The following is a 26,796-nucleotide window of genomic DNA, read 5'->3' on the forward strand; positions in this document are numbered from 1 at the left end:
AATTCCTGTAAATGGTTAATCAGATATGAGCTCTACCAAAGAAGTGGTTAGAGCATTTTTAGCTGAAGCTGATGTCACAACACCCTTCTGCAGTTACTCCTGAGGTGGAAAATTAGTGGAAACTGCCAGTCTGTGCATGGATACAGAGTTGTACTATATTTTGACTCTATAAACGGGATTTGCAAAGGTTAAAACATCTTTGTAATTAAGATCCTAGGAGTCACTGTATGAATGTCCTTGTTCTTGGAGCCTTGGCAGATGCAGGATGAAATAAATGGCCAGATAAATAAGGCTTTATAAACTTTGTGTTTTTAATAAAAACATAGGCTGCATGCTCTGATTTTCCCTAGAAAAGTATTTGGCTTAGCTGTAAGCTCATCTTTTGGACAAGAGTATCAAATACTTAAATAGATATTCAAAAGCAACTTTTAAATGATTCTGGCATTATTATGAAGCCTTGCTGATTATATTTTTTTAATTTAAAAAATACTGCATCTAGTGATAGTTAAGCCTTTGGGGTATTGGAAGCTTGTGATTCATTTCCATTCTTCCCAATCAATTATAAGGGTCTTGCTTATTTTTTGTAACTTATTTATTTAAATTACAGGAAGAGCTTATTTCCTCTGATGCTGTTTGTTGTCATCTTCTAAAGCTCACATGGCCCTGACAATTGATGGATTTATGTTCGCCAACTTCTAAATGATGTTCAGGAGTAGTGGTCCTTAAAACTAAGTGTTCAGCTGCTGTTGCAAGCCCCTCCTGTGCTCAGAGGGGCTGTGTAACTGCAGGCTGTCCATGGCAAGGTTGATGGTTGTACAGGGCTTCTCCTTCTGGCCTTCTCAGCCTCTTCAAAGAGGCCACTTTTAGGCTGTTTTCCTTTCCTTTTTTTGCTCTTGGTTAAGGAATAATAGGGTAGTTTTTCATCCTTTTTCAATTTCTAGGCTCTTGTGGTTCTTCAGTATCAGGTGATGGCCCTTGGAAAGAGAATGGTGAGGTTGCTGTTACGGACTTCTTTCCAATCTTTTTTTTAATTGCCATTTGTGGGTTTCCAAGAATTCCTGGTTGGGATGCCAGGGTTCAGAAAGACATTGAAGAAGCAGGGATTTCAACTTAAACTGGGAGCTAGGTAGCTCTCCAACTACTTGTTCTTTTTTTTCTTAAGGTTTAAAACATCTGATTTGATCAAGTTTCCTGAAAAATTTTAGGCTTCAAGTGTTAAAGTTTATTGTGAACAGTTTGCTTTGTAACTTAGTTCCATTATTATATGATGTTACATTATTGTGTGTTACATTACCCTATTTGTATCAAATGCCAGTTCAGTGCCTGTAGTGCAGATCTCTTTAAGGTCAATCAGTGTAAGTAATTGTTAAAGTATAGTCATTTTAAGTAAACGAGTGAAGTCTTTCATCAGCTTTAAGCTGCTTTCTAAATTGACAGAAGTTACTGTTCAGATGGTGTGAAAACAGACCTTTAAAAATGCCTAATGTGTTCTGGGGCTTTCTTGCTAAAGCTCCTGACTGAGCCTCTTTATCATACAGATGCACAGCTAATTAAAATGCAGATATCTTCCTGAGTGAACATGTGAAGGAAAATAAAATGCTGGGACTGTATTTCAGTAAAATTCGCCAGCCTTTTTTTTTTTGGTATTATGAATACTGTACTCTAACATAAGAACCCTTATACTGCAGAAAGACATTTCTGTAGTGTTTTGTTGGTGTGATCTCTGAGCCCTTCGCTGGAGTATACTCCTCCAAGAAATTTGTGGTCTTCAGTGCATCGTTATGATAATTATGGGTGCCATCTGTACAAATATACTAATTTTAGGTTTTCTGTGGGAACACATCCTATACCGGCAGAATATGCGTGGCAGGATACTGTGTAAGTTAGCAAGGTACCTATATATGGTATATAGGGAAAATACTGTGTGTATATACACAGTGTGAGAGAAACTGTCCAGTTTCCTTGAGAGAGCCCTTTGTACTTGTCTGATTTTGAATTGTATTCATGCTTCTCAGTTTGAATTGGCATATTCTGCCCATTTATAGTGTCACATTTATTACCCCAAATATTAGATGTTGGAGGCATTGTGCGTGCAAGATTCTTATAGCAATTTGGGAAGTCAAATATTTGTATTTCATCTGAAGTTACCAAGACAAGTCTTCCAACTGTCAGCAATTAACCACTGCATGGTTAAAAAGCCAGCTCTGCTTCCTCTTTAGTCGGGAGCAGAAATGTTTTGGAAGCTGGTAGCTATAATCAGGGTGAGCAGCATAACCAAATGAATTTTCTTCTGAAAAGTTACAACTGCATAAGTATTCCTCTATACTTTGTCTGCAAAACCAGCCCATACAAACTCAGCTCTGTCTAATGAAAGAGGACTTTTGATAATGTTACGTCCTTTAAATGAAATAAACTAGTGATGTAGCTTCATTTAAGTTAAGCTTTTGTTTCTGTATTTAAAACTTGCCTCTAATGGAACTGTGTGACTTTCAGAAGAGCTTGCTTTGCCTTAATGTCTTCTACAGCAGCCAGAAACACACAATTCTTGAATAGCGATTTAATAAGACCAGACCATTTTGGCTGCCTCATTTAACCAGCTTTAACTCCTTTTAATGCTTAAAAAAAAAAAAGACAAATGGTGGCTGCTTAGAAATACTTTTTGTCTAATGCTGCATCATATCTTATTTTCTAACATGAAAAAATGCCTGAAGTAGTCTGTCCTGAAAACAAAGTCAGGGCAGAACGAGGAGAATTTATATTTCCTAGTCTCCATGGCCTTAGAGGCACGTTTGTCTAAATCATTGCTACAGTCAGATATTGCAGCTTCAAGTTCTCTTTACAACACTAATGTATCACACTGTTTGCTACGATGGCTATCTTTCACTTCTGTGACTTACCACTTGCAAGAGTAGATTTGACCAATTAATATCTAAGCTGAAGCACTCTCTGGTGGCTTTTTTCATCTGTTGTTTCTTTTGATTTACATAGTGTCATTAGCTCTACTAGCAGGTAATTGTTCAGAAGGATTTTAGAGCTGTTGGAACTCACAAGCCTTTCACATTAAAGATGCAGTCCATGCAGAAGTGCATTGCTTGAGTTCATCTGAAATCTTGTGTGTTATGTTTCCAGTCAAGTACTGTGTTTCAGGAACCTGAAGTTTCGTGCATGGCTGCAATAAGACTGGACATGGAAAGAATAAGCAGACAAAAATATCCTAAATTAAATCTTAATACATAAGAGTGAATCTGTTCAGAACTTCCAGCAATCTTGATAAAAGTTGTTTGCTGTACTTAATCATTCTGATCTATTTCCATTCATAACTGACTATATATGAGTTGACCTCTTATTAAACTAGAGCAGTAAAATAGTTCAGTTGTCCTCAAGAGATCCGAATTAATATTCACTTAAATGCCATGTTGCTTTGTTTAGCCATTGAGGCATTAGTAGATAAAGGAGAGAGGGGAGGAGAGCTGATTTACTCTCGAGAGTAATGTATAAGATGATAATGTTAAATTTTAAATATGCAATCCATATAAAATAGAGCTAAAGCTTTTCTTAAAGCTTGTTGAGGTCAGTCATTTCCATAAGAGTAGCCTGGATGTTTTAGGGCTGCTTTATATGCTCTAGATGAAAAAAGATGCATGCCGTCCACAGAAGACGAAGGATTTTAGTCTGGCTGATCAGCTTGGTGAGTTGCTCAAAGTTAACCTTTTATTCCTTGTGCCTGCTGCTCTGTAGTGTTATCTTTACTGTCACGCTGCTGCAGTTCTAGTGTGTTGAAGATACCAGATAAGGAGAAGGCAGTATCAATGTTTAAACCCAAGAAATTGTGGTAAGGCAAAAGCTCTGCAGATCTCGTTACACCTATTGTCACTTTCACAAAGTTTTCTGAGGAGATGGGTACTGCAAGTAAGCTGTCTGTGGGTTGTAAAGAGGAATTTTCTTGTTTTAAGTGGATATTTGCTGGCAGTGACGTCTCTGTTTCATTTAGTTTGTGGTGAGGAAATACTCTGAAGAAGTAAGAAGTAGGCACATGTTAAGTGCCTCACTTTTTGGATGTCTTAGTGACTTGGCCGAAAACCAGCATCACAATACTTAACTTATGACTAATGTATTGTCTGTCTCTTGCCTTCAGAATTAAAGCTGCAGACAAGTTTGTGGAGGATAAATATAAATTGCTCATGACCGCTTCTTAGTGAGGCAGTCATCTTTTCCAAGGTGTGAGCACAGCTATATAAACAGTTTAAAAAAAAATCAAATAACAATTTCCTATTTACTTGGAGTGCTAAACTGTTTATGGAAGTTGCTATTTTTTCCATGTAACCTGATAGTTCATATCTCCTAGCTAACTATTAGTGTGCTTGGTTTCTTGTCTGGAGAGTAAGACTCTCCTTGGATTTTAGGCATAAGCAAAATGTGACTGCGTTGTTTTTTCATACATTGAATGAAGCTTTTTTCAGCTGCTCCAACTTGGTGAAATAATTCCTCATGCTTAAGTCACATGTGGTCTAATAATTCTGATATAGGAGCTGAAAAAATGCGGTAATGTTTTTTTAACAGGTCTTGTAGACAAATTGGTTAAACCTTCTCAACTAAATCTTTGGCAGAGAAATAGCCCTCCAGTAATACAATCCCCCAGGCAGCAGTATGTGCTATTGTTGCAGAGCAGTAGTTTGCAAGTTTCTTTTGGTGGTCACCCAAATTCTAGATTTGACCACCCCATAAACAATAATGAAGGAATAATTCACTGGGTTTGTATTTGCGATTGCTGTGGTCCCTACTTTACGATTCTTATTCAGAAATGGGGGAGGAAAAAAATCTAAATTATTTGGAAAACATCCTGGAAGTAATGTTTTTTTAAATGGCTGTTTTAAATTTTAAAATGGCACAAAATTGCCAGAATTCCCCTCGTTTAGGGTCCGACTGTAGGTGATGAGAATACTTGTGAGATGCCCAAGTTGGTTCTTTCTCAATAGTTTTTTCTCTTGCAGTTTTATTAGTTTCTGATGTTGTCTGTGACCTGAAATGACAGTTTTCCCCAGTGCAAACACAAAATGATAGGAAACATAAGGAACCTCCCTTTTTTCTGCCCCTTTGCCACTACAACCTTCCAAAATCGAGTCTTGAAGAAAGGCTTTTCCAGTAAATTGTCTGGAGCTCCTGGAGGAGATATAAGAAGCAACACAAGAATGCAGCAATTCTTAAACACTCAGTCATCAAATGATATTTTTTTCTAGGTTTCTGTCACCAGATTTATTTTTTTTTACATTCTCTGAAAGCAGCACTGTTTTTTTTTTTATTTAGAGTAAACTTAAGGAACCAGAATAAGTAGGAGACTTTGATGTGACTACTGTGCATTATAAACTTCCAGGTTGCCTTACCACTCTCTTTCAACACTGTCCAAGGTGGAAGTAGAAATGTCTGCCATTCACATCAGTATTCAGGTTGCAGAATGGTACCCACTGAGTATTACGAACATCCTTCGGTGGCACCTGTGGCTTAATGATTCCCAGATCTGTGTACGAAGTCCTGCCTTGTTGTATGTAGCTGCCTATCATACATCTGAGATGTGTGCATGGTGTAAATACAAAATTTGCTTGGCTCTTTTGTATTACAGGTAAGCTTTAGAGCTGTTTACCAGTTTATCCTAATTAGTACCACTGCTGAGTGCAGCTGTGAAAGGGCCTTACATATTTCATGGACCATGACCCACGTTTTGAGAATCTTACAAGATTATAACCATAACGCTCCTTAATGACAGCTGCATTTCTGTAGCAGAGGCAGCATGTAATTAAATCTTCCGGTTTGTGATCTTAAATGCATTCCTTGAGACCCTGGTGCCTGAAGTGTAATTTATGAATACTTTTTTCAGTCTTTGCTCCTTTGTGCTCCCCCAATAGCCTTTAATTATATTCAGATTATAAGCTCAATTGCCAAAGTCATCTTGTTTCAACTCTTCTGCCTGTAGTCTTACTTTACAGTAACTGCCAAATTACTCAATTTTGAGGCTTGTGCTGTCTCTTCACTAGATACTGTCCATATTGTTCCACCTTTCGATGTTCAGTGATGGAAAAGCCATGAAATTTGCTGTTAGACAAACAACAAACGTGGGTGGAGTAGCCAGCAAAACAAAGGATGAATGAGTGTTTATAGTTCATCTCCAAACCTGTGTAAAATACATATTGTATCTCCCTCTTTTGCATTCACTTTTAATGACTTTAAAATATGATTACTGTATGGACTGCTGAAGAGAATATCTTAACTTTCAAATATGTTCTGTGGAAACACTTTTTTCTACTCAGAAAATGAAGTCTTTTTATAGATGAAGAAGATCTAGTACTTGCAGAATGTTTGAACGATGACAGGCACTAAAAATTAACTAATGTTGGATAAAATCTAGCAGGCTACCTCAGATTGGTCTTTAATGGTATTTGTACTTCAACTAAAAATCAGGGTATTACAGGAAATGTTAACATTCCACTGACACTTCTGATTTTCTGTTGATTATGCACTATGCTCATGCATGTAGAACAAGTAAAATGTGCAGCAGAAAATTTACGTGAAGAAAAAAAAATGGAATATTCTTTGTATGCTTAATGCATCTACTTAAACTATCATATTTGGTTTCAAGAGGACATATTTTTTCTTAAAGCACTTTGAAATGTCCATAAAAGTGAGTTCCAATATTAAAGTCATAGCATATAGATTTTTCTTGTTCTTTTTCACTCTTCTGGATGAGGAGTGATTTGCACTGCATATGTTTATATAGAGAGGGAAATTTCAAACAGCTAAGTATGAATGCTGATTTAGAATCTAGGAGAAAGACACGAACATTTTTCCCCTTCATATATCTGTTTATATTTCTGAGCCATTTTCTGTTTAATTACCTGTAGCCAAGAGCAATAAATGGCTCAAGAATAGATTAATGCTGGAATCAAGTTTAACCCAAAATCTGGCTTTACGAAGTGTTTCTACCAGAAGTATGTTTTCCTATGATGTGATTTTAAATTTTTATTGACTTTCTATGGAGAAGAAAGTGAAGGAGTGAAAAAGTAGGATTGTTCCATAAGAGCTACATTGATTGAGTAGCATTTAAAATTTGCTCAATCCCTCTGTATTACAGAGGGCTAAGTGACAGTTACCTTCAAAAGGCAGCCTTAAGTTAATCTGTTGGTTGCTGTTTTCCAAATCTTAGTATGTGAAACTGAAGGAGGTGATATAAAATAAAGGGAGTTCAGTATTCTTGTAAAGAATTTTCCTAAAGTTTCCTTAATGCAGTAATTCCAAATGAGTGGGTGAGCTGAGAGTGGAATTGCAACTGTAGTCTACGGCAATTTCAGGGGAACCATTACCTGAGAACTTCAGTTGTGCCTACACAAAAATTGTTTTACCTGCTATGAAAGCAATGGTGAATCCCAGTGCTAAGGCAGAATCGTTCTTGAATCCCTCCAGCTTGATAATGAGTTAGAGAAGACTGTCCCCTTTTTAGTTTTGATACTGAATAGGACAGCATTTTACATCTGGGATTTGCTTGCTTAAGGAGGACTTTGGGGAACTAGGTCTTATCTCTAGAAATTCTTAGTCATAACTGTGACTAAGAAAACAGTGTTCCGAGGGAAGTTGCACTGGAATTAATTCTTACTGTATCTTGTAGGACATAGCCCTCTGGACACAGATTTATGCTGGAAATCCCAGGTTTTCCTCCAACAGTTGTCTGGTTTTTACAGCTTAACAGATGACTTTTCACTTGTATTTCTGAGCAGTACTTTACCAGCTAAAGAGTTAATGCTTTGTAATTAGGAGGTAAAACATCAATTGAGAAATCTCAGTTGAGAGCTTCAGCAAGAATTAGCATGTTGCAGTAAACTCATCTCCTTCAGAGCCTTTGTGCCAGTCAGGTTGTATTCAATTCAGTGTGCTGCCTTGTTAATTTTGGAAAGCTCAGTCATGTTCCTGCCCCACCTTTAAGCTTTTTTCCTGTCTGAATTGAAGAGGCCCAACCTTTTTATTTTGTATTTGTAAGACCAACAGCTTGATCCCCTAATGGTTTTTAACTGTCTTTCTGCCTTCTCTATCTCACTTGCATGACCTCCCTGGCTACTGGGGATCTTTTAATTCACCATTCAAGTGAGCTGTTCTGCTCCTCAGTGCAGTCCTGGGTCAGATCCAGAGGTCTGCGTAACTGCATCACCCTGTACAAGTCTGGAACTTCAGATCAGCTCTGGGAACTGTGGTCAGAAGGGTTTGGAAAGGCATTACCCTAAAACAAACTCAAATGGGTACTCTAAGAGTTCAGCCAAGCTTGTTTTTCACTCTTTCACCCTCTGAATAGATTTTTCTGCTGGTGGAAATGCACTAAGTGGCTTTGTAAGTAACCGGAAAGAGGAAAGCAGTCTGCTGCTACTTTTCATCTCTTCCGGGTGGGGAGTCTGAATGCTGAAGGATCATATAAACAAGAACTGTCAAGTGTTTCCTATGGACAAGGATAGCTGTTACCTGAAAGTGCCTCCTTTGTTACAGCAAGAGCTTTAAGCTGACCATTAGTAGCAGACTTAGATGTTCTGGTCAGCTTAATGACCCTAGGAGTTGTTTGTTTAATTTAATGTTAGGCTTCAAACAGTAGTATTTAAAAGTGAAATATAAAAATGCTAGTGTACAGGCTTCTTAATTCTCCTATTTCAGGGACATGAGTTTTGATGCTGTCATAAACTCTTAGCGTTTAGTTGTCCAGCATGGGAATATTTCCCTTTGAGCTGGTGCAATAAAAAAAAAGTTTTAGTCTTAATCAATACTGTACCATAAACAGAGCCAATTTCTTTAAATGTTACTACAGTTCAAATAATAAAAACTTTAAATAATTCAAAGGGCTGCAGTTGAGCAAGAGAAAAGCCTGAGAGCTTAACTCAAAGCACTTCAGGGATCCTGGCACATAGAAAATGGATGTTTAATAGCTGATGACTTTAAAACTTTTTAGTGTCAAACTCAACTCTTAGCCTTAAGGTTCTTCTGAAAACTGAAACAATATGGAACTGTGATACTAGGTGAAACAGTCAGTAACATGTTTTTTCAGATTTTCAATGTCCCTAGGAAGTACAGAAGTGACTGTTGAAGTGTTTGGGTCTTCTCTCTGTCTGCCTTCCACACCAGGTTACAACAGCACAAGCCAACTCAGCCAGAGTGCTGACCCAGTATTCCCATTCCCACCTGCTACTTGTGACAGCTTTGGTGCTCGCTGACCCTGTGATGATCTGGGCCAGGGGACCAAACCCATCCAGAAGCTGAGTGTACACAGAGTCAGGTCCTGTCCTCCAGCCAGCTCACAGGAGGGCCAGACAAGTGACAGTGCTGATGCAAGGTAGAAAGGACAGGACAGGTTCAGCTTTGGCTCAAAAGTTGTTGGAATTCATCATTTAAAAAAGAAACTGATTCTGAAAGTTAACATCAGAAGCAACTTGTCCCACTACTGTGCTGAATGTGAATGAAGTTTACTTACAGAACCCAAGTTGCTGTTTTGGTGGCACTTGAATAGCCGATTTACAAGGAATAACAAATGTTTGTTCAGATAATTTCCTCATCTCTTGATACGCAATACTTGCAGCACAAAAATATAGCTAGAACACTGAATTCCATGTGAGAGAACCTTTCTGCCTTGCTGTCAGAAGATTTCCTGTTGTTTTCATGAGATGACACGTAGCTTTAGCATCATTATGTAAAAGACTCATAATAAAACTAAGGGGAAGTCACAGACTGTAAGCACTAAATAATGTACATCAGAATACATTTTGTAGAACTGACCTGAAAATAACTTGTTCATATTACAAAGCAATGGAAGAGTTGAAAGAAACTGACTTAACTGTATTGACTTCTTGTTGTTTTGTTGTCTTTGCCATTGGTTTCTATTAATTGACTTAAAAGACACATGCATGAGAGCAATAACTTCCCTCTAGAATGCTGGAGTTCCTGTTTCTTAAAATACATTAATACCAAAAGAATTATGAATTTGTCCCTGTAACAGTCTTACGTAAGGAGGATGATATATAGCTTTTTAATGAAAACTGCCAAGAGCTACTCTACTTCCTCTTTCCTTCAGAAATAGGGGAAGTTTCATCTCAACAGACGAGAGCCTGCGTGGAGCAATACAGAGTATGCGCTTTGATAGTTTTGCAAGAGCTCTTGCCAATATGAATGTGGCATTGATGCAGTCGTTTCACTTCCCACTATGTTACAACTGTGACTTCACTTTTTCATCAAATGTCTTTATGTAAAATAGTAGATCTTAAACTGCTTATATAGCTTATATTTTTCTCCTTAATATATGAAGTATTCTTTTATTGCTCATATTAGTAAGACAGAATGAAATGGGATGGTAGTGCTTCATTTTGTTTTGTTTTAATCTTTCCCCTCTGGCCATTTAGCTGTGCTCACTGCAAGTCTCGAACATAGTTCACATTGCAGGGGTGGGCTCTGCAGTACCATTTCCCAAACTGACTGTTTTCTTGAGCCAGTGAGGTATATACACTTCAAATAAATACTAAATTCTGTTAGATCCCATCATCTTCTACAGTAAATACAGTGAATAAACTCTTAGTACAGATCCTCAAATGTTTTTGTTCTGCATCTGAAATGTAGAGTACTTAATCATTCTTTACTTTGACAGCAATTTTTTAACTTAATGACTGTACCGCATTTCATTTCTATGACTATGTAGTTTCCCTAGTAACCTGTCAGAAGGTCTTTGTTGAAGGGTTCTTAAAGTCCAAAGAAATTGTCATTTGTTCTTTATTATTTTGTTGACTTGTTCATTTCTAGTTGGGAAAAACAAGTTTCTGTGGATGTGTTTTTTTGTTGTTGTGCATGAATGCACAACTGGCATTGGAAACTGGCTTGGAAAACCAATCTAGCCATCTTACCTCTGATCTGGCTAAAGGCCCTGGGCAGAAGAATTCCCAATTTTGTGTTTCCTTACCTAACTCAAAAGAATGGAGTAAGGAGGAACTGTGGCTTGACCTAACTACTTTAAATTCTATGCTAATATGTGTACAGCTGTGAATGTACAACATGTAGTCTGTAAAATGCTGGTAAACAAAACGACTTCGTACTAAATGAAGCCAAAATTCTCCATGATATATTTGTTTGCAGGCAGCTGTGGAGATAGCTTTTAAAAGTCCAAATGTCTCCCTAGGAAAATATGTTTGCAGGAATAATGTTGGCTCCTTGAGCCATGTTGTTAATGGAAGAAATCTAAGCAAACTGCATTTCTAAGTGAACTAAGAAATCCAGTGCACTAAGGCTTCTGCCTCTAGCAGAGGATAGAAGCAAGATGACAATAGAGAATGCCCCCAGGTAAAGGAATCAGATTTCTTACAGTCTGTGTTCAGACAACCCATAAAAGCATCAAGAGCAAAAGATACAATTCCCAGCTATCAACCTGGCAGCATGGTTGCTCTGAAAAGTGGTTGAGACACAGCTTCAACTCCGGTTGTTGGCTAATGTCTTAAAAGTAGTTGTAGCGAACAGCTAAAACTGGCAATTGTGGCTTGATTAACAATTATTTATATCATCGCTAATTGGAAGCTTTATTAATTTGTCATCTGGAGAATGTTTATTGCTGGAATAAAGATCTGATTTTAAGCTATAGCAATTAAAATAAATGTGTAAATGAATCAGCAGTGTTTTGGTTTTTTAATGTGAGAAGACAGAACAAATAATGATAGGCTCTCCATAGGGCAGGATGAGGATGCACTGGGCCGGGTTTCCTGGGAAGCTGGAAGTCAGTTTGGGCTTGACACTGGTGCTGGGTAAACTGGGGAAAACCTGCTGGCAGCTCTTAGTGCCCTCTGCAAAAGGCCTGGCACAGCAGCACTGCAGGGGTAAATCTTGACTTGTCACACCTCCCTCTTCTCTTAGGGGAGTTGATTGTGATGCAGAATTGTGCGGTTTAATGCTGCTTTTGCAAGTAGTATGTATGGTTATAATAACTCAGTTTAGGGGAAAAAATAGCAGTCCTTTGCTTTTATACCTCTGACACCACTTAATGTCTTAGTTGCAAATGTTTCTTCTATATTATCAGCTGGATTTCTGGGTTGCTTTTAAGTGAGCTCTTATGCAACAAGAGAAAGGGGACAGCTAATGTTATAAAACACTATCGTGCCAATGCTTAGGATTTTTTTCTAAATGGGTGTGCTTAAATAAGAAGAATGATCCTATAATCTGATATAATTGCCTCTCTTAAGTTGCCTGTAAAGAACTGTTTCAGTTATTGTGCACTTATTGGCCAGCTGAGCCTTGGATGCCTCACCGATGCATGTATAAGTATCCCTATAATTTTGGGGAAACAGCACACGAATCTGGATGCAAACTCTGCCTAGCTAGTATGCAAAGTACCACGGAGTTCATGATTTCCCTAATGTATTTTCATTAAGTTAAATATAAAAACTGTGTTGCATACCAGTCCCCAAAATATTTTGTGGAATCCCGGATGCCAACTATGGAGGAAGCAGAAGAACCACAATAAATACGAAGTGCAAGGAGAACGAAAAAAGAGTCAAGTTGTCATGGAAACAGTTCCAAAACCAGTGCAGCCACAACGGCAGCACCACACCATCATGCCATAAGTATGTGCAGTCTGCACTGAGCCCTGGACATGATGTTGTTAGTAACGCTGTGTCATTGTAGGAAGGAGAGGTGCTTTCATCTGCTGCTTCAGTGTGGCATTAAACATCCCCTGGCCTTAAACATTTCCTTTCCTCAGTAGAAGAAACTTTCCTGTAGGTGTAGCTGTACGGGCAGGGAAAAATTGTGACTCATGGGCTGGAGTGTAAGGGTGTATCATCTTCCCTGGTAGATGCTGTCCTTTTGTTAGCTTCTGCAACAGTCACTGCAACGTGTTCTAGCAGGTGTAACTGAAGTTAGCTGCCACCTAATTCCTTGGACCAAACAGATGTATTGAAACTCTCTGTGGCTTCTTTTTAATATTATGTTTTCAAACAACGTGCAGTGGAAACTGATGCAAAAAAAAAAAAAAAGTAGCTTCTTTGAAATTCTCATCTTTCTTAATTTCCAGAAGTGTGTGGAAGCTGCCATCTCCTTCCTCAGCCTAACTCCTGAGTTACTGTAAAAACAGTGGTTTAATACAGCACAAGCAGTTAAGTTTCCTCTTGAATTCAAATTGATAGTGTTAATTAAATTTCTCAACATTTGATGTTAGATGTTATGCAGTTAATGATTTTTAGAGAAAAATCTACTTTCATTAATAAAAAAAAAAGTTTTTAAAAGGTGTTTGAACACTTAAACCTGCATGACCAAGCAGTGTTTTAGTTTCAAAATGCGTGGAACAATTTAGTTATGATACACCGAATGGACATGAAGTGGAGTCCAGCATAGTTTGCGTTGGACCGAGCTGCTACTTACAGGTTAATTCGATTGGGCTGTTACAGTCTGAAGTTCTAGCAACTTTTTTTCTTCCTTCATATGTTCAGGGAAGCCTGAGATCTTTCTGAGAGCTCTAAGAAACAGCTCTTGCTTTGTGCTGTGCAAGGACACTTGTTCAGTGCTGATTACTCAGATGTGACATCCTCACAAAGTGTACAGGGAGCTAGGTCTGACAATCCCAGCTTTCCGCAGAAGTGTAGCATTTTACCTGCAAAAACACTCCCTGAATAGGGATGTGTGTTTTTCGCTTCTGGGCAACCTTGATGGACTATGATTATGACTGTAGCTGAGAAGAATGAGTCAGAAAGGAAGAGCTCAACTGATTTGTTTTGCTGCTTGCAAAACATTCGGCGTGGTTATATAACTTCTCAGCAGCGAGCAGGCGTTGGGAAGAAAGGTGACAAATGATATTTCATCTCCCATCTCAGCAGCGATTCTGGCTGGCTGAATGGGAGATGAAGGACGTGCTTTTTTTTTCAGTTGGAAGTGGTGTTTTAATTTGTAGATGCCTACGTGCCATGTCACAGGAGGGCAGCTGCGCAGTTGGGTAGGAAGCGTTTGCTGCTGGTAGGAAACTGAAACAGCTCCTCGCAACCAGGGCCAAAACTTCACATTGGCCATCTCAAGATGAAAGACTGAGCTATCTCTGAGCTCTAATCCTATTACTGTGGAACCGTGGCTCTGCTCTCCCTGTTGTCTGTGGCTGGGAATATGCAACTGCTTGGCTGAATGCCCAGACAGTAAACCTGCCTTTTAATATTCTGCTATCAGTCTCTTCACAAAGCTTCTGGATCTGGAACTCGTATTTGGATATATGATACTGTATCAAAATCCAGGATTAATAGGGAAGAGGTCACTAATTTCATGTACTCGCAGATGCTAGTTTCACGTAGAAGGGTTATTCCTCTTTCTGGTACGGACGGATATGTTTCCAGCTGTTCACAACATTTTTCCACAGTCGATGTCATTGCCATTTTAGTGTGAGGGATTTAGGTTCAGAGAGAAAGCAATTTGCAAGTTCTAATTTCCTAGGCCATATTTATTACGTGTAAGCTGGCTGTCTTTCTCAACACTCTTAGAATTAGGAGAATAAAGATATTTTTCTGTGCCTTTCCTGCTAACGAGGCTGTTCCATCTATTGCAAGATCAGTGCTGCAGCACACAGTTTGCCATTCCCTTGTGTGTGCTGTCTCTCTGGAAGTTAATGTTTGCTGCTGTAACCTTAAACATACAGCCAAATAGAAGTTTTGGTGAAAAGATTGCAATGTTTATGTATCGTTGCACATAATAGTTAGTTTTTGGAGGAATGGGTTATTCCATTTCAGCTTCCAACCACGTGTTTATATACACTTTGAGATGAAAGGTTGATACAAACAAAGAAAATCTTTCTCTTCCCTTTCTTCCCTGTCTACACATAAGGCAGGATTGAACCATAATCATTAAAGATAGCAGTTTGGATGTCTTGGGACTGAAGCTTAAATCATGTCATGGAAGTGGAACCAAATTTATTTAAGCGGAGCATACAGGAGAAACCTGAAGTGATGATTGAGATCTGTGATATAGGAAGAAATTGCTGGGCACATCTTAAAAGAACACAACCTCTGAGTAACATTAATGATTATTTGACTTTAAATGTTAATGTGCTCAAATGCAAAATGAGGATATGCAAATCCAGACTGCAGCTACACTAACATTTTTGCTCCTGCTCTGACCTTTGGGGAATGTTATGCAGCAGAAGAAAGATTTCAGCCAAAGTCTAGAAAGAGCAACCGTGCCCCCACAAAGCTGTAAATGCTCATTGTTCCTCGGAATCGAGTGGGCTTTTCTCTTGGACAACGCAATGCCACTCAAGTCTTTCAGAACAGAGGCTTCATTTTATTTTATTAGCGAATTTTAGAGAAAAATGTACTTTCACTAATGAAGAACACTTCTTTCTGATTTAAGGGATGTTTGGACACTTAGTACTGGTCAATCATACAGAGTTTTTCAGCCTCAGAATCCACGGGACAGGATTTCTTTTGTGCTGCTTACGGCAAGTCCCATAAGTGGATGTTTACTATAGAGTTGTATATCTTGTCTGCCCACAGAAATATCTGGTGGAAATATGCTAATTTTAAAGCTGTTGTCTTTTGAAGATAAAAGTCTGAATCTAGACATACAAAATATTACTATCGGAAGTAAGAATTTGAGTGTATTTTCTTTTGTTTATAGTTAAGATGCTCCTAAAGATAATCCCCATCTCTATTAGCACTTCTGTTTTAAAACCAGATGTTTTAATAGAGCTACCACAAGGAGGGGAAAAAAAATTATCCAAAGCAGATTTTCTAATTGCTTCAAGCAAAAGATCTGGGAAAAATCAAAATACAAAGTACTCTGTAGATATGGGGGAGGGAAGTGTGGTGGGGGAGCACTGTATAATATAAATACAGCAAACCTCCCTAGAGTGGAATTGTGCATCCTAGTTTATCCTTGCTTCTTTCTTTCCCTCAAAGGTGGAATTGAATTTGAAAATGGTAGTATCAGTTATCGTTAACTGATGTCGAAGTTGAAAATGCAATTTTAATTAAAGAAAACACTCTGACTACTCTACAGTTAATGTGCAGATTTGTATGGCAAATATTTCTTTTTTTTGAAGTATCCTCATAATAAATTCTACAGTATTGCGGGGAGTGCCTGGCCATTCTTGTTTCAAAAAAGTAAATTTATAGTTGAAATTTTAATATTTTTAAAGGTGCTCTAACAACTTGTCTTCTGCACACACGAACTACCAAGTCTAGCTTTGTTGGGTTGTGAGACATCTGCTAAACCTTTCAGGTTTCATTTACAGTGGAGCTCTGGGACAGGAAAGTTGCTCTTTCATTCTTGCTATAAAACGTGAAACTGAAACAAATATTTTTTCACATTATTTAGCAGACTTTTTTTTCTTATTGGAATATGTTTGAAAACTTCTCAATAGTATGTTCTTGAATAACGTCATACAGATCCCTTGTCTCTGTTGTTAAGAGGAGGGAAAATATTAAGGTGAATGTGGAAGGTGATTTTTTGTTGTTTTTGAAATTAGTATCAAGACAAAAACCTACTACATGTGTACCATACAATCTTTACCCTTACCATATGCCAAACCTTAGCTGATCCATCTTATAACCGTGCTTTGCTGTTACAGTTGTTTTACTAAATGTTTTCATAAACATCTGTTTTAAATCTTTTTTTTTTTTTCATGAGCCACACTGAGAGAATTCTTTATGGTTGTCAAAGTAATAGTATGTAGACCGTAGAAATTTTTCTTAAGAATTCTTACTTGCTCTCTTCACAGCTTTCAAGTTACATTTGTATGAAAGAGATTAGGTGACAGAGGTTGGGGCTTTCCTTGGTTTCCTGGGTTCATCTCGCAAGGTTTGGGACCAAGGTGCCCATCCAGCAGCTGCCCCAGGCAGTTGGAATGGCCCTGGCAGGGCCCCATCTCCTGCTGCTCTGCCCCAAACTTCCCATTGCGGTGTCTACAGCCAGGAAGAGGGGATCTAGACTCATTCTGCATGGGTGTCGCATGTCAGACTGAAGTCTGCTTCACCAATTTTAACTTGGACTGATCTTTTCTTACTACTTAAAAAACAGCGTCTCTAATTGGTTGCAATTTCCTTGGCTTTTTTTTTTAACATAGGAATACTTAAGTGTGTATCAAAAACGCTTTTTATTTCTGGGTACCCAAGGTTTTGTTTTCCCAAGTCCAAATCTCACCTGTTCTGCAGCTGACCACGTCACTACAGCAGCTCTGCTGCCTCGTTTCAAGGCGTGGAGCAGTAAAGTAGAGGCTGGATGAATGCAGGCTTCGATGAGTAGCCAGTGCTCCTAGACTTCTGAAGCAAACAAGGCAAACAGAGTTAAATGCCCAGGCAAATTAATGGTGGCTTGGCATCTCTCTAGCACAGGAGCTTGAATGCAGCCCCTGGCTCAAGAAGAGAGTAACCTACTGATTACTGGTAGCAGATCTGGTTTTCTGTGTGGCTTTGCCAACAGCTGTGCTGCCACAATGTGGGGAGTGTCAGAAGGGCAAGAATGCACAGCCAAAAATGAGAGGGTGGAGGCTGCCTTATGCTTCTTGCCAAATGTTAGTAAATAGTTCTTTGAGGAGCAGCGCAGAACTTCACCCAAGGCATACAAAACGGTAATGACCCTAAGCTGCATCATGGTTTAAAGAATGCAGCAGGAACTGAGTATTTCCGTGTCCCTATCTTTCATTGATTTGTGACCTTGAGAAAATCTTTCATTGATTTATGACCTTGAGAAAACTTGCTTTCTTCTGCTGGAATTTATCTAGTCTTTACTATGCAGATATTCTCTTTTTGTGGAGAGGCAAGCTAAATGTAGGGAAACGGTGCAGAAATATCAAGAAGGAGGATCTGGGTTTTTTGCTGGTGACAATTGTTTGGAAAAATTAATCTCTAAAAAATTGCTGTAACTTTTTTTACAGGCTCAGAACAAAGAAACAAAAGTACTAGCTGCTGCAAAGGTGATTGATACTAAATCAGAAGAAGAACTTGAAGATTATATGGTTGAGATCGATATTTTGGCATCCTGTGATCATCCTAATATTGTTAAGCTCCTAGATGCTTTCTACTATGAAAACAATCTGTGGGTAGGTATTTTTTCTTCTCTAAATTCTTTTATTTTAAAAGAATATTGAAATTATTTTTTTCATGGTTTTATTGAAATATTATCACATTTCGTCTGGGTTGTCACTATTGGGATAATTCCACAATTTCAAAACTGATTTCTAAATTGTAAATATGACTGATAGGAGGCTGTCACTGTAAAATCAGGCTGCATTGACTCATCAAGTCAGCAGTCTGAATATAAAATCTGGAAATTAGCATTTCATTGTGTTGTATGCGGAGAGTTCTTGGTTGGTACTTATTTGTAACAGCAGGATTCAGATTTTAATTACATTATCACAATTTAGAATGAGGCTCAGAATTTACAGCTGCAAAATAAATAATGGGCTGAAAAGGTCAGCCTGGGAAGTATGTATTTTAGATAGAAGTGATTTCGTTAGTACTTGCAGGAAGGACAGTTTACCAGGATGTGAACAATAATTTGCTAAAAATCCAGATATTTGTACATAGAAGTGTTGTGGGAGTGTATGTGACTGTACCTCAGTTTTCTGGTTTGCCCTATGCACTGAATAACTTGAGCAGTGAAAATATAATTTTTTCCTTTGGGTGGCCTGATGCAGTATTTGTAAGTGCTTTTGGAATTACACAAAGGATACGTGTCTCTTTAAAAGGAGACTGTAATTCAGAAAGATACCTAAAACAAACAACAGAAAACTTCCTCCAAGTTATCCTTTAAGCATGGAAACAATGGAAGTGTAACACCGTATTTCCTGATGGAGATTTCTTTTGATGAGCTTTGTGAATGCTTTCTCTGATCTGACTGTGGAGTAAAATGATGCTGTGTGTACAGTGGAATAGCAAAAAAATTTCCATGCATAAAGGTGAACATGAAAGCAAATATGCCTAGAATTTGGAACAGTTGACAGGCTTCACTGGCAGATTATTTACATCTCTTCTAACTAACTTTAGGTTTAAAACAAAATTGTAGATAAATAGTTACAGTGAAGTGGAGAGCCATGAAAATGAGAGGGAGGAGAAGGCTATAATGATGTGGTAAGTAAACAGAACTTTGTGGAGAGGGAGAGAAAAATAAGAATGAGAGTTGGACATAAAGAACATGTTTTTGCTTTCCAGTTTTAGAAACACGGTTTCTTTACCAAAGAGACCTTTGTCAGATTGTCAGATCAAACACAAAATTTTAGAGAAGGGAACTCGTCATACAGAATTTCCTATACTTTACTTGACAATAAATATGCGGAAGCATGTAAATGGGATAAAGGTTTAAGAATTTACAAAGAATTGCATTTTATAATGCATGTGCTAGTACCATTGTTGCAAGTATTAATTGAATTTGAAGAAAATTATCTTCTGAGGGGTAAATCTGAGTGTTATTTTGTAGGGTATAATTTGAGGTTTCTTCTTCCATGAACAATTACACTCTGATTTTAAACGTACTGTAAAGTGCAAAAAATCAAGATACTACTTCCCAGAGGGCTGTTTAGGTTTCTGACAAAAAATGCTCTTCAGCTGTCAGACTGAAAGTTATAATTTAATGTTCAAAGTTCAAATTAAAGAATTAAAACAGCTAAGGAAGAATGGGGTGGCAATCTTGGATGATCTCTTTGCTTCGCTTCCCTGCTCTCCTCATTCGCTTTGTCTACTCTTTTTCTCCTTTGTGTATGTTTTTTCTGTCCTAAATGTGAGCATAGTTTGTGCCCCAAAATAGTGGCAGTTCAGTTTATTTATGTTTCACATGTAAACTGAGACCTGGAGATTGCGTTATTTTGGTATGAGTAGATTCTGGGATAAAACCACTTCTGTATTGTAGGCATCAGTGAAAATGGAAGAAAATGAATACAAACATGAAAAGGAACACAAACTAATTTTTGTTAATATTTAACATCTACTGGAAAATAACATAGCTCCTCTCTCTGCTTGAATATTCCAACTAGATTATAATATTTAAGTACGATATAACAACAGAAGAGTTTGTGGCACATAAGTAAATCACATTACTAGTCAGCTTCAAGCTGACCTTGATACTTTTAAAGTGGAATCTTACGTTTGGATTAAAACTTTATTTGAGGATCTCCAAGCATTTTTTTCAAGTCATTTGCGTTAGCTTCACAGCCATACTGTTGGTTGCTCCAAGTTGTACCAGTATTTTGTAGAGGTTAGCTTAAAAAATAATAATTCATGGTCAAATAGTCTGAAACTCTTGTCTCCCAATAGTGGTCCCTTAATCAATGACTCAGTTCAGCAGAACTATTTAACTTGTAATTTATGTATTCTTTTGTTTGTATACAGATCCTGATCGAATTTTGTGCAGGTGGAGCAGTAGATGCAGTAATGTTGGGTAAATAAGTTGTTTCAAATAATAACATTTTTAACATCTTAAATTAATAATATGTATGTATTTTAAGACTTGCTTCACACATGTATTGTTTTGAAATGCAAATGTTTATGTAATAGGTGTGGCATATGTGTTGAATGTCGGGGTCTTTAAACGGTATTTACAACTGTATCTGTGGATATGGTAACTTGCTGAGTTAGACTAATCCTCTCATTTTTAAAGTGTTTATTCTCAAAATCCATTTTTAATGTCTTGATCCTTAAATGAGTGTGATGAGCTGTTCTCTCATGCTTATGAAGCTCTCTGTTGTTTTAACATGATCTATATTGATCCTTTTTTAGGATCTCATTCTCCCCCTTCGTCATCCTCCAAATTAGATTGTGGTAACTTTTTATATTGCATCAACCTTAAAGTTAGATTTCCTGTGCTTATTCCTCAAATTAGGTGAATGCTAATGCCAGTAAGTAAAGGGTCTATCTTTAACATCTCTGTGTAGCACAGAAAAGATGCCCTGTCTCTACACTATGTAGCCTTTCCACAGTTCAGATAGGTAGGAGTAAGTACATAATATGGAAGGTTAGGGATACAAGGGATGAAATTTTTGTTTCACTTTAAAATAATAATAATAATCATAATAATTTTGATGTTAACCTAAAAAGAACAAGTATTTCAAGATAGTTTTTCTAACATAAGGTGTTTAGAATTGGTCAGATTAATTGATTTTTTTAGATATATTTCTATACTGGTTGCTATGAGAAAAAAAAATAAAAAGATAAAAAAATGCAAAAACATTGTGTTTGTCTCTTTCTCTTCAAGAGCTTGAAAGGCCATTGACAGAGCCACAGATCAAAGTGGTATGCAGGCAGACACTGGAAGCATTGAACTACTTGCATGAAAATAAGATCATCCACAGAGATCTAAAAGCTGGCAATATTCTTTTCACATTAGATGGAGACATTAAGCTAGGTAAGCATGTTGTACATAACTCTTTTCCAGAACTTTACGTGGTCTTATAATCGTGTTTTCTGTAGGCTATACTTAGGCAGAGTTCAGTCTGTAGCCATCTAAATACAAATCTAAGGATGAGAAGTTCTTCATTTTTTCTCTTCATCTGCAAGTATTATTATTGTTACTTTTTTTGGCTTCTCTTGGAAGGCTGAAGATTTAATAATAACTCATAGTCATGGGCCATATTTCTAAGCATAATAGAACTACTCATGTAGTTTCGAAGTAATACTGTGTAAGAGAAAATATAGCTAATAGAGATACATGGTAAGGGAGGCATTGATTTCTTTCTGTTCATTTTAATTACTTCGCGTGAGCTGGCTCCTCCTCATATGGAGTAGAACAAGTTGAACCTTTTGTCAAACTTGGCTGACACACGTATCTTGCTAGCTTGCACAGAGCTTACTTCACAGCTCAGACCAGAGGGAGATTCCCTCCATACATATATTTAGTGATGTATTCAAGCTTATAGTCAAGATTTCTATAAAAAAGATTTGAAAAGTGTACAGTGTCCCTTAAAAGAGCATTTTAGCCCTTTTAAATTTTCTGTACTTTTTGTTTCTGGTACATAAAGATGTACATTCCTCATTTTATAAGTATGTGAATAGCAAATTTCCTCCTTGCATTTGAGCTTTATTATTTCAGTATCTATAGTGCATCAATATTTCAGGTTTTGTATTTGATTAAATAGCTCTCTTAATCCTCTTTTTTTTTTTTTTTCTGCACAGAGCAAAATTAGGCTTCCCAAGTGTTGAGCCCATCAAGTCATTTTGTATAGATTAAAGACAAACATATGGCTATTTTGTCCCTTTGCTCTAATCTCTAGATCTTCATTAAGAAAGTTACATTTATAATAAGTCTATAATGTTTATAGTGCTTTACTGACAAATAACATAGTTGTGCAAAGAAGCATATAAGATAGACGGGGAAAAATGAAAGACAAATCTCTGAGAATTTAAATCCTGAAATCAAAAACTGAATGATTTACTGAATTAATAAGAGTTAATATGCTATGTCCAAGGAACATTTCATAGGCTAATGTAGTCATTTTCTAATGAAAATAATTCAACGTAATTTAACGTAATTTAACTTGTTAATTAACAGCGGATTTTGGAGTATCAGCTAAAAACACAAGAACAATACAAAGAAGAGATTCTTTCATTGGTACACCATATTGGTAAGTGCACCATTTTGCTGGCCTTTCAGTATAAACTAATACGCTAATATTACTTCTGTTGTTAATATAGACTTGAGTAAATATCATGTAAATGTATTAAGAGTAGAATCTGCTTTTTAAAACGTTGCAGCAAATTCATGTTGAGAACCTTTTTTGTAAGAGAAGAGTGCATTTTCTAACCTGGTACTTCATTATTCTGTTTGCAGGATGGCTCCAGAAGTAGTAATGTGTGAGACATCTAAAGACAGGCCTTATGATTACAAGGCTGACATCTGGTCTCTTGGCATTACTTTAATAGAAATGGCTCAAATAGAGCCACCTCATCATGAATTAAATCCAATGCGAGTGCTCCTGAAAATAGCAAAATCTGATCCACCTACGTTAGCACAGCCTTCAAAATGGTTTGTATTTTAATGACAACTTTCCCACCCCAGTTTGTAGAATTTGACTATGAGGCCTATATGTGTGCCTTAAGTCTTGCTGAACTTTGTGGTACTAGTTTTATGCATGAAGTCAAGTACAGGTACATATTTTATGTATGCGCTGTGTGTGTATATATACATCCTATGTATAGGCAGATATATATCCTATATACATGTATATCCTTACACAGTGGTTCTGTGACATTTTTGCTGTAGCTCTGTATGGAAGCTTTTATGCAAAAATATTTTGTAGAATTTAAAGACCTGGCAGACGTTGCATTAAGATGTATGAAAAATAACCTTTTACCAATGCAGTAAAAGTTCTGAAGACTACCTGAAAAAGAACATTAGATTAAGGAAAACTTAGATATTTTTATACTAGAAAAACATTAAAAACAAAATGAAAAAAGCTGTTAACTATTTGGTTGCTGTAATATCCTTCTGTGATTTAGTTGGGGATATAGCAGATGTGTTGTATTGTAAATTCACAGCCAGAAGTCAACTCTTCCATAAATTGAAGAACATTTTAATGATAAGTGTCATGCTGGTCTTTTCACTCCTTCATTGTCTTTCTGTTTTTCTAAATCAGTAGGACATGGAGTTGTTTCACTGCATTGATCTCATGTCAAGGCTAAATAAAAGCCGCTACCTGTTTGCTTTTTTTGTAGGTCATCAGATTTTAAAGATTTTCTGAAGAAATGTTTGGAAAAGAATGTAGATGCAAGGTGGAGTGCAACTCAGCTTTTACAGGTAGGAGGAATTAACTGTTCAGAAGTATTGTTTGAAGGCAAGCCTATTTTATATTCTCTTAAAAGCAGAGCATAATTGGAGTGACTACTTAAATTTAATATTAGGTGTTTGTACACAATCTGTGTTTAATACTGTTGGATGATTGTTATTTGGCAAAACATAATGAAATAATGCCAAGGGCAGATCAAAGTCTTTGCTTACATATATTTTGATATAGTATAACTAATTAATTTGCATAAGTATTTAAATTATACTTTGATACATGTAATGGGTGAAGGAGATATTTACATAAGTAGTCAATTGCTGACAGGTGTTTTAAAAGCTTTAGTGCTCAGCTGTCTTCTATAATGCTGTCACTGCAGAATGGCTGAACAGGAGTAGATGTGACTAGGTACATTTGATTCTGTTTAACGTCAGCGCACATTTACTTTATCCATAATACATCTGACATGTGTTGAATAGATTAAGCAGCAGGGCCAAGTGGAGAAAGAAGATTAAGACAGTAGGAGTAGGAGAAGAGCAGGTATCTGTTTTCTCTTAAAGAAATAGTTCTATGTTCTTGATAAGAGAAAATGTTCCGAAGGAAAAAGATTTTTTCTCTGGAAAGAATGTTTCTAGATAAAACTTATCAGGAAATAGTTTTACTGTGGAACTGGAAAGAAATGAAAACCATTTCCAGGAAAAATAGCCTTTAAAACAAATCTACTTTTATACTTTGGATTATGAAACAGGTTAGTATAAATGAATACCTTGTGTTTTTAGTGTGTTTGTTAGATTATTTACACAGTATATGTGATTACAAATGTTTTGATTTTAAAACTTCAATGGAGAAAAGTACATTAAGACAATTATGATCATTGTTAACATTGTGAGTCTTCAAGTTTGAGAGAACCAGATTAACGTTTCCCTGAAGTTAATATTTCTTTTAAGATATGATTTTCCCACTGTGTATGATGAAGTTAGAGCTTAATATTATGTTTTATTTTCACAAGCATCCGTTTGTTACTGTTACTTCCAATAAACCGATACGAGAATTGATTGCGGAGGCTAAGGCAGAAGTTACAGAAGAAGTTGAAGATGGTAAAGATGAGGATGAAGAGGAAGAAACAGAAAATTCTCTGGTCAGTTTAACATTTGTTTAAATATGCAATTAGTTTCAATCACAAATTTCCTATGGAGAACTCAATTTTCTGATGTTCTACCTAACTTTTGTAGCAAGTCATCTAAGAATAACTGCAGAAACAGACTGTAACCTTCTTACAAGATAGCTAGTGTTTTCAAAATCAGCATGTTCTTCAACTCATTAAGAACTATTAATAAGGGATATTATCTCCGTTTATTTTTACTTGTGTATGCAGTGTAGACCGCTTAAAAAACTGATGCTGATTTATATATGAAAGGTCTTACGTCTAAATGACTCGATGGACAAGTGAACATATTCTTGTATTTCATATGATGCTTAAAATGTGAAATATGTGACTATTACAACATAAGCTAAGTTTGTGATTTTAGTGTGGCTGTCAAAGGAAAAACCCCAAATCAAGAAAATATATTTTACTAAGAGGATACTGAGTGTATTTTTAAAGATGCTTAAGAAACTTGGAACGGGAATTCAGTTTGTGAAAGAGCAAAGCCCTGAAGTTCAATTATGTGGCAGTAGGCTGCACAGTGCACATGTCGGCAGTGCTCTGATAAAACTGGTTCAAGCACTGTCAGCACGGACAGTGACCAGTACCACTGGAAGCAGCACAAGAAGCATTCCTCCCTTCCCACCTCGTACCTCACCAAACCAGGCATGTTCCCCGGCCTTCAGACTACTTTCTTTATCCAACCCAAGTAGACCTCCAAGTGTGCATTCCCACCAGCTTCCTCCAGGACTTACTCTCAGTCTCCTAGGGCATCGCCATCTGCTGATTAGCTGCTAAGGCATCAATTTCCAGGCAAGCTGAGCATGAAGTCCACCCTGTGACTCAAAGTGTCTCAAAACAAGCAGCTGTACGTTGGTGACTTGTACTATTAGGGTAGTTCCTGTCTGAGCCTAGGGAGCTGTGAGGAAGATGCAGTTACAGTACTGCGTTAGTTTTAGAAAAAGCATGGAGAACACTACGCTTCTAGAACAATTGAATAAATCTCTTAAATGCACTTTTAAATTAAAAGACTGTTTTCTGTGTGCTTAGGAAAACCTTCAGGTAGGAAATGTGTGATCAAACCCGCGCTTGTTACAATAATTAGCCTAGTATATTCCGAATGGCAAATCAGAAGCCCTATCTCCAAATTACAGGGTTCTAACAGTAAATAGACAGAGAGATACCATAATCACTTTGAAGAGTTAAAGGGCAATTATGGTTAAAGTGATACTTTATTGGTGTATTCTTTTGTATATCTGCATGTAATCTGATAACATTTATTTAAATTCCAGCAATGGCAATTTCTACAGTTATGTAACTGTTTCTGTTCCAGTTCCATATTACCACTTATTCAGCTGTGCTGGAAGTTCTCACAATTTTAATGGTGTTTAACAGTGGTTAAAAAAGAAATCTACGTATTTTTATCAATGAACAAAAGGAGAGATTAATTTTGATGAAGCGGGAGGAAGTTTTACTATTGAATTTTATCAGCGCTGCACTAACTAAAGCTACATTGCTCCTTCCTAGCCAAACAGAACAAATACATGTTTTTCAAGTCTGGCTGTAGATGGGACTATCAGGGAAACTAAACTAATAAAATAAGGAGTGATGTGAGTGCAAAAAGACGAGAAGATTCTGTGCAGTGTACGGCAGAGGACAGATCATAATCCCTTTCTTTCTATTGCACTTTATTTTATTGAATTCTTACAAATGGAGGAGGGTTTTTGTGAAATGTTCTGTTCAGAGCCCAGCTACGGTTAAGGTACTTGTCCTGTCATAACACCCAGTGAAGTAGTCTAAAACTATTAAATTCATATCATTCTGCCTGTAAATACAATATACTCATCTCTTTGGATATTCCTCAGTAGAACTGTGCTTTAATTAAATTAGAAAATGATGAGATAGTTCCTTTAAAATTTCC

At 37.0% G+C, this 26,796-nt stretch overlaps 1 protein-coding gene across 3 annotated transcripts in view; it reads left to right on the plus strand.

The window, feature by feature from the left end:
* The window catches only part of SLK (STE20 like kinase), a 48,056-nt gene that overhangs the window by 2,349 nt on the left and 18,911 nt on the right, over positions 1–26,796 (plus strand). For all 3 annotated transcript variants that reach the window (XM_068688425.1, XM_068688426.1, XM_068688428.1), the window contains exons 2-8: positions 17,900–18,064; positions 20,349–20,397; positions 21,211–21,360; positions 22,504–22,576; positions 22,783–22,977; positions 23,667–23,748; positions 24,741–24,869. In XM_068688425.1, the coding sequence (XP_068544526.1) occupies positions 17,900–18,064; positions 20,349–20,397; positions 21,211–21,360; positions 22,504–22,576; positions 22,783–22,977; positions 23,667–23,748; positions 24,741–24,869 (843 nt within the window). The remainder of the gene's footprint in view (positions 1–17,899; positions 18,065–20,348; positions 20,398–21,210; positions 21,361–22,503; positions 22,577–22,782; positions 22,978–23,666; positions 23,749–24,740; positions 24,870–26,796) is intronic.

Source organism: Anas acuta, chromosome 7, assembly GCF_963932015.1.
Source record: "Anas acuta chromosome 7, bAnaAcu1.1, whole genome shotgun sequence".
NCBI lineage: Eukaryota > Metazoa > Chordata > Aves > Anseriformes > Anatidae > Anas > Anas acuta.